Genomic DNA, 7,811 nt, shown 5'->3' with positions numbered 1-7,811 from the left:
TCGTTTTAATCTTTCACATTCACTTTGAGTGTTCAGATTGCAAATTCCGTCAATTTCTTATTTTCATTATAAATATTTGTGAATTTATCAGACATAGGATGTATAGGCTACGATTGCATATGTTATAAATTACATTTTAACACACAGACACACACAAAAACGCACACACACAGTACTGACAATCACGTGATTTAAAAGAAATCCAAAAGCGAAAGCACCAGCACCTGAGTGCGTGCGTGTGCCCGTGCCCGTGCGTATCCATGTGTTCGGCTTTTGTGCGGGCGCGTGTCAATGAAACTCTCATTGTGGAGCATTTAACAACAAGTAACGTGTATTAAAGTCTAACGGATGACCATCTGAAGAGCGGCCCCGCCCCCACATTTCAAACCGAAACTAAAACTGTTTCTCCACAAAGAGCTGCGACCTCATTGAAGCTCACTGCTGCCCGGACGGACTCCACACGGCTCTGACGCTCAGTCACTGCAGGAAGGTAAGCTTTGTGCTCCATTCATGCATATTGAATTTAAAATGTCCTGTGTGCCATTAATGACAAATGATAGTCCTTCATTCATCTAAACTCATCAAAACTATAATCCCGAAACAGACACATTCATCTGAATTGGAGGCTCTTTCTGTACTGTATATACAACTATAACTGAGATTTTAGTGGTTGATATAAAGAGGCAAGTTAACCAGTTCCGTTAGTTATGGAAAGCTAGACATCCTCTCCCAGTGTAATTTACATCTCATGTCACCTCATTAAAATGTCATAAGGTGGAAACACAACATTATTTTTTAGTTTCTTTTTTGCACTTTTTTGTGTCCACTATTTGTTCTGAACTCTTGAAGCTCTTGCATCAGTATTGATTTTGGACACACTATTTCACATTGTGCCTTTGCTACAGCTCACTGGATCTTAAGTGAAATAATGACTATGAAGCTGGAGTGCTGACAGACAGTTTTAACTTCGGGGAGTTAAAGGTCCCATGTCATGGCCATTTCCACTGATCATAATTCCATTGTTGAGGTCTACTAGAATAGATTTATATTGTGCAATTTTCCAAACTCACATTGGTTTCTCATACAGCATCTCTGTATAGTGTGTGTATTCACTCTCTGTCCTAAACGGCTTGTTGGAGCTCCTGCCCCCCCCCCCCTCCCTATGAGCCCAGTGGCCGTCTGCGAGACAGCGAGACACAGCGAAACCCAGCCCGAAACCAGCCCGAGCACACACACCCGCAGCCTGGCTGGGAACAAACTCCCAGCCTCGCAAAGATTGTGTGTGTGTGAGGAAGTCCACGGAGTTACATGACTTTATAGTAAACTGAACAGACTGACGCAGCCTTCCTCAAGAAAAAGGCCATTAATTGAGTTTATAAGATTTGAGCTTTGAAGAAATGTTTTCAGAAACAGCCAATGTGATATTTACATGCATTCTTTGCTATTTGAGCAAAGAATGGAGTATCAAAAAAAGAGGGAAACAAGGAGTGAAAGAAAGAAAGAAAGCACACGTTTTTTTAATGTATTTTAAAGCCCTATAATCTAAGTTCTAGTAATATAGGAATATTAAACTGTATTTAACTGCCGTTCCCCTAAATAAAAGTTAAGTGTTTAAAAAAATAAAAGCAATATATTACAAGAGCATTTCTTCAGACAACTGAAAAAGAGACAACACAAATTTGTATTTTACATGTACTTTTTTTAGCTTTTAATTACAAGCCACTATGTTAAATTATTTTTGTATACGTATTGTATTAAAGGTAGGGTAGGTAAGTTTGAGAAACCGGCTCGAGATACACTTTTTGTTATATTCCATGGAATGCTCTTAACATCCCGATAGCAATGAATATCTTAAGTGCTTTGACAAAAAATCCATAAAAAATGTCATCTGTGGAAACCGTAATACTGTAAAAAGCACGACCAATCATTTTATCCGGCCCGGCTAAAATAACTGGATGGCCTACCTGCCTGTCAGCCTTCCATCTGTGCACAAACTTATCTCGTGCCCTCATTGGTCATGTGCGCGTTCGTGTGTGTTGGAGGAGGGGCTCTATAAGGAAGTGGCAGATTTTCTCCGGTTGTGTATTTTCAAATTCTAGCGATCTCGAGCTGGTTTCTCAAACTTACCTACCCTACCTTTAACTTGTTTAGTGATATGGGGAAATTCACTTTTGTTTCCATTTGCTTGAAAGTGAAAGCATTTCTCTGTCCCAGTGATTGATGATAATCAGGTTTGTGGTCTGTCACATGACCTGATTCTGCACACAGACACAGTGGAATGCAAGTTTTGCAATAGTATGCGGTTATTGATAATGTTATAACACTGTATCTAACGATAAAGGGGTTGCTCTGAGTCATGATCCTAGAGAACATTTTAACCACAACTTCTCTCACACCACTTTTGTAGTATCATTTCCGATTGCAACAGACAGCTGTTATATATCTCTTAAACTTACTCTACACTACTTGCACCACAACGCACTGCAACGTAGTTTATGATTCATATTATTTAGGTTGTAACAAGCAAGACTCCAAATAAACGATCGTTTGGCTCTGTTACTGCTGGACGTGTAAATATGCAGCTGTTTCCTGATAAGTTTATCATATCTTTTTAAAGCTTGTGTCACCCCAGTGTGGCAGTGGGAGTTGTTAATATGGGAAGGAGCAAAGTGAAGGAACAGCAGCTATCTGGAGTAAATGCTTAGAAAAAATAAGCATTCAGACAAGGATTAAAGCTTTTAAAAAGTTGCATGGGAAGATTAAACTGCAAAGAAATATATATATTAAATAATCCTCATTGTGTGAACTTATCTGGCAAGGGCTTGCATGTAACAGACATTCATTTATATGTGAAAAAACACCTTTTTGTGTTTCAGCTAATCAAGTTATTCGATGACAGATGGCTGTGCCTCTGCTCCCCTGTAAAACTTTGAGACAATGTTTTTAAATCTGGATTAAAGCAACAGGGAGCCTGAGAGAGGACTGAGAGGCAGATGACCGACCAGAAAGGAGTCGGCGATGGAGGATCTGCCAGTGACGAAAAGAGAAACTCGTGCAACAGGTGGTCAAAAGGAGGATTCTCCTTTGTAGGATGGTCAGAGACAATCTTGATAGCAAAGTAGTACAGAGCAGAAAACAGAACCACACAGCAGACACGCAGAACCAAAGCCAACCCCCCGAGGAACCGGCAGCCCCAGAACGAGCCCGGAGCCCCGAGAGAGTTCAACCCGAGAGCCAAGAGCCGACCGAGAGGCAGCTCGATTTACTGCTCTGGCAAAAACTCAACTTAAATGGAGAACCAGGAAGCTTGTGCCAGGTTAGTACTCAACGTTTGCTCACTGTGGCTTTACCGCTCTGGGATAATGATTTTTAAACAGTGCACAGATGGCTGGAGAGAGATAAAGTCCAAAATCAAACAGCAGGATTTCATTATTAAAGGTAACATCAAAGAGGGGAAAGAATACAGATTTGTCTGTAGTATTAGGGCAAAAGCACAAGTATAAAGAAATAAGTCAAATGACTAATTTAGCAAAATGACTTCAGAATTATATATATTATAATTTTGTTTTTTTATTGTGATGAATTAATACATTCATCACTATGATTGTTCAGCTGGTAAAGAAGAAGCAGGTTTTAACTCCTGGCGGCTAAATGTTATTATTATTTTTTGATAACATATCTCATTTCTTTTATGAACTATTTATCTGAACTGAACCGAAAGTGACTACAGCTGATATTATGGCGGTATGCATGCTAAAATTAGTTCCAGTCAAAGACTATGAAACGATGGTAAAAACGATACAGTATACTGCTGGAAAATCAAAACCTGATGTTTCACACAAATGGAGCTGTTGCATTGAATTGGCATTTGATACTCTGGAGTTAAAAAACAACACACAAACTCTCTGATGTTTTTGCTACGTCATCGTCTGGAATTTTTTTCAACCGGAGTTTATCTTTGGACTTTGAATGTTGATATGGAAACTTTTCAGCCTCTTTTTGTCGTTTTACAGCGCTGTCTAAAAACAGGACCTCTAATCTACATGTTTTCAGTTGCCATGCGCCTAAAATACTGCACTGTAATGTATTGTTTTTCTATATATATTAATATAACACAAGTATGATTATTCTTAAAATATAGCATCTTTCAAAAATAAATATAAAGTATGTCCATTAGTAAACTTTGATAGGATGGCACAAACTGACAAACCTAGTTAACCTATCACTGATTGTACTGTTAATACACAAACTACTTCAAATCCATTTTAGTTTCTGATACTTTCTGAAACACCGCAAAGAGTTTTCTGCTTTATTGTCTTTCGTCTGTGACTAAAAACAATGTTGGCATTGACTTCAAACATGTCCACTTCTGTAGCCACTCCCTGGAGCGGATGCTGAGAGCTTTCCCACACACCTCCGTCCATTCAGCAGTGCAGCAGAGCACAGATTAGTCAAACACACCTACCAGCAGCTCCAACACAGCGGCTACTACTGGGGATCAATGCCCATGGAGGAGGCACATGCAATACTCACACAGGCCCCACTCGGTACCTTCCTCATCAGGTAGCCTACCTCTTACATCTGACAGTTTTAGTGTTGTTTCATCAGTTCACCGTACGTTGTCTGCAACTTTTTATGCCGTTGTGTTGCTCAGGTGTTAGTTTAACAAGTGGATTTACATCTAAATGGGATTCATTTAAAGCAAATTTAGCCTGTATATTATGTTAAATGTATATATATTTTATATTTTGATTGCAGCTGCATTTATCATAACCTTTGATATATCCAGTTCAGTCTTATTTTAACATTAACAATTGTGTTCACTTGACATATCTCTGTTTCGATATAGAAGTTCAAAATTCTTAGAAGAACAAAATTAGACATGCATTTTGATATACTGTCATCCTGTGATTTCCTGTACTACATGTCACATTAGGGCTGTGCAATTAATCGTATTTTAATCTCGATTACGATTTTGGCTTGCAACGATTACGAAAACAACGTAATCGAAATAAAACGATTATTATTTTTATAAAAAATAAAAAAAATGTAATGTAATGTAATCTTTTTTTTTTTTTCTTTTTGGTTTTTCAGTTGAATTATACTTAAAGTTCAGGGTAATCAACTGTTAAAAACATACTGTTCACATTTTTGTTTCAATAAATGGATGTTTTCAAAGTAAATGGATAATCGTTTTTAATAATCGTGATATCAATTATTGACCAAAATAATCGTGATTAGGATTTTTGCCATAATCGCACAGCCCTATGTCACATAACAACACGGTAAGAGTAAACAGCATTAAGTGCCCACAAAGTGACTGTATGTATGCTGCTGTGTTGCAGAGACAGCGGCCAGATGGATGTTTTCTTTACTCTCAGCTACCAAAGTGACGACGGCCCAACGAGTGTCCGTGTCCAGCTGAACAACCTGCTGTTCGGTCTCTACGGCAGCTCCAGGACTTTTGATTCACTCTTTGCTCTGCTCACTTTTTACACCGGCTCATCCTGTAAACTGACCTCTCCTTATCGTAAGCAGCGTCCGGAGCACCTGGCACAGATGTGTAGGAGGGCTGTGATAGGCTTATATGGAGCAGAACATTTAAGCACCTTACCGGAACTCAGTCCACCACTTAAAAACTATGTTCATTCGTACCACTGTTGTATATAGATGTTGTTTATGTTGTAACTTAAGGTAAACAAATATTCTGTATTTGTGTTATTTTCAATTTGATAAATAAGACAAATACAGCCTAAGTATTTTATCTGCAAATTGTTAAATGGTTATTTGCACACATTTTCATTTATGCATTTTACAAGGTACTAGTAGTTCATATTTGTTCAAGTTTTTCCTCATTTACATTCCACAAATCCTGTGTAAAGGGCCGTCCACACAAATAACAATATCTATTACAATAACTATTTATATCGTGTATTAAAAATTAAACACTGTGCCGCCGTATAGCTTAGTTGGTAGAGCTGGCCCCCTGTGGAGGACCCAGGTTCAAAGACCATTTCACTTATCAACGCTTGTGTGTCTCAAACATAACTTAAAATATATTATTTTGTATTTAACAAGGGCCAGAAGGAAATTCAAGTACTTGAATCTGTCATTTCTGAACAGGAAAATGAAACTGAAGATTTGATGATTATGTAGCCTCCTTGGGATTTTTACATAAATAGCTCGTTATGTACATGCAGGTTATTTGTGAATAAGTAGGCCTCATATATCTTGTTAACATAATGTCATGCTTTTTTACCTCAAAGAAGAAGCGTGTGTGCTTTGCGTTACTGTTATGAGAATGTTATCGTTGATCAGTGCAGATGCTCGCATCGTTGTTTTATAGTTGTAGTTGTGGTTGTTGTTGTGGCTGGCCTAAACTGCTTCAATGATACACCAGTTGTAACATCCATAAAAATCTGCAAGTGCTTCGGTTTAAAGCTACATTAATTGATGTTTGGCCACTAGGGGGCAAAAAACATCAATAGAAGCTAACATGTTACCATCGTAATATCTTATGGCTGAAAAATTAGCAAACCGTTATTTGCTAACAGCCTCCTGAGGACTAAGATGTTAACAACTTCTCTTTTTCAACTTGATTTGAACAGAAGCCACGAGCCGCCATGATTGCAATTATGCTTTTTAATCCTGTTATCTCGCAGTTGTGAGTCAATTATCTCGTTATGTCAGGACAAAGGAGTATTTTTCTTTTCATAATGTGTTAATTATCTCATTATCTTAGGAAAATAATAAGTAGGTTTCTCTTGATAATTGGACACATACTTAACTTTTATCAGGAAGCAATAGAGTTTTTTTGGAAGTTATGGATGAATCACAAAATTAAAGTATATAATGTAGCCTACATATCTTCTAATCGGGCTAATTTGCACGTTTAATATAGTATACAGTAAACAATATCAGCTGGGTTACGTTTTCTGAATATCATTTATATGTTATTACAGGCAACTTTTTGATCCCATTTAGTATCCAGCAACTCCTAAATAGTATCTGTGTTTTTGCTAACTTTTTACTAGCTAGTGAGTTACTGGCTTCTAAGTTGGTGTTAATGAGAGCACCAGAGACTCAATAAGAAAATAAGTAAAACAGAAACAATCTGCTATAAGAGGCTGAAAGGTTCAACTGTGCAGGGTTGGTGAATATAATCTGTGCTTTTGTGAATAAGAGTAACTCCTTTCACATTATAGTAGCCATTTCATTTAGGTAAAACGTAGGTAACGGTATTGATTAATGCACTTTCAAAGTATCAACTCTAACCGTCTATTCAAACGCTCTTGAAATAATTTGACATCCCTACTTAGTATTTTCAGTGGAACAACAAAAATGGTGTGTGACGCTTTGCGAAATGTTTTTTGTAGTTTGTGCACAATAAATAAACATGTGTAATTGTTTTAAATTAACAGGAAACCGAGGGCCATGATTTTAAGTCAATAAAGGCCGCTGCATGCCTATTAAACTTCACCAAAAGTGTCTGTTCTTTTGTGCAAGATCTTGGAATGTTGTTGTTGGACTCGCGGGTGCAGCCTGCCTCCAGTGGTCAATCAAAGAACTGCAAATGTTTGACACTTCGTACATTGCTGCTCAGCCAAGGAGGTTGACACTTGATTGCAGCACAGTCCACTATAAATCAAAAGCTTTTTCTTACTTTATCATTTATACAGTGTAAACACAAATCATACACTAAAAAACAACAACACAAAATTGGTTTGTAGAATGGCATAGGGTAACAACACTTTTTCATTAGACTCACACATTCCTGTTTAACAGCAGCTCACTTGAGTGCTGAGTCGCCA

General features: G+C 37.7%; 1 protein-coding gene across 3 annotated transcripts; it reads left to right on the top strand.

Annotated features, from left to right (window-relative positions):
- Window positions 1–249: 249 nt before the first annotated feature.
- Window positions 250–7,479, top strand: LOC117482246 (suppressor of cytokine signaling 1-like). Of its 3 annotated transcripts, none has more exons than XM_034130297.1 (4): window positions 250–490; window positions 2,877–3,316; window positions 4,376–4,563; window positions 5,352–7,479. In XM_034130297.1, exons 2-4 carry the CDS (start codon window positions 3,092–3,094, stop codon window positions 5,668–5,670), a joined length of 732 nt encoding a protein of 243 aa, XP_033986188.1. In that variant the 5' UTR covers window positions 250–490; window positions 2,877–3,091; the 3' UTR covers window positions 5,671–7,479. The 3 variants fall into 3 exon arrangements, with proteins under 3 accessions (XP_033986188.1, XP_033986187.1, XP_033986186.1); XM_034130296.1 differs by having other exon boundaries at window positions 252–490; window positions 2,961–3,316; window positions 5,346–7,479; XM_034130295.1 differs by having other exon boundaries at window positions 252–490; window positions 5,346–7,479.
- Window positions 7,480–7,811: the final 332 nt, after the last annotated feature.

The sequence above is a fragment of the Trematomus bernacchii genome, unplaced genomic scaffold (assembly GCF_902827165.1).
Source record: "Trematomus bernacchii unplaced genomic scaffold, fTreBer1.1, whole genome shotgun sequence".
Classification (NCBI taxonomy): domain Eukaryota; kingdom Metazoa; phylum Chordata; class Actinopteri; order Perciformes; family Nototheniidae; genus Trematomus; species Trematomus bernacchii.
The sequence above is the reverse complement of the archived record's forward strand: the minus strand, read 5'-3'. Positions and strand labels throughout refer to the sequence as shown.

Bases quoted from the DNA above. Each gene is read 5' to 3' on its own strand.
- LOC117482246 (XM_034130296.1), top strand. From the start codon at position 3,092: ATGGTCAGAGACAATCTTGATAGCAAAGTAGTACAGAGCAGAAAACAG. The intron at 3,317-4,375 runs GTTAGTACTCAA...CCACTTCTGTAG, and splicing joins AACCAGGAAGCTTGTGCCAG to CCACTCCCTGGAGCGGATGC. The intron at 4,564-5,345 runs GTAGCCTACCTC...GCTGTGTTGCAG, and splicing joins CTCGGTACCTTCCTCATCAG to AGACAGCGGCCAGATGGATG.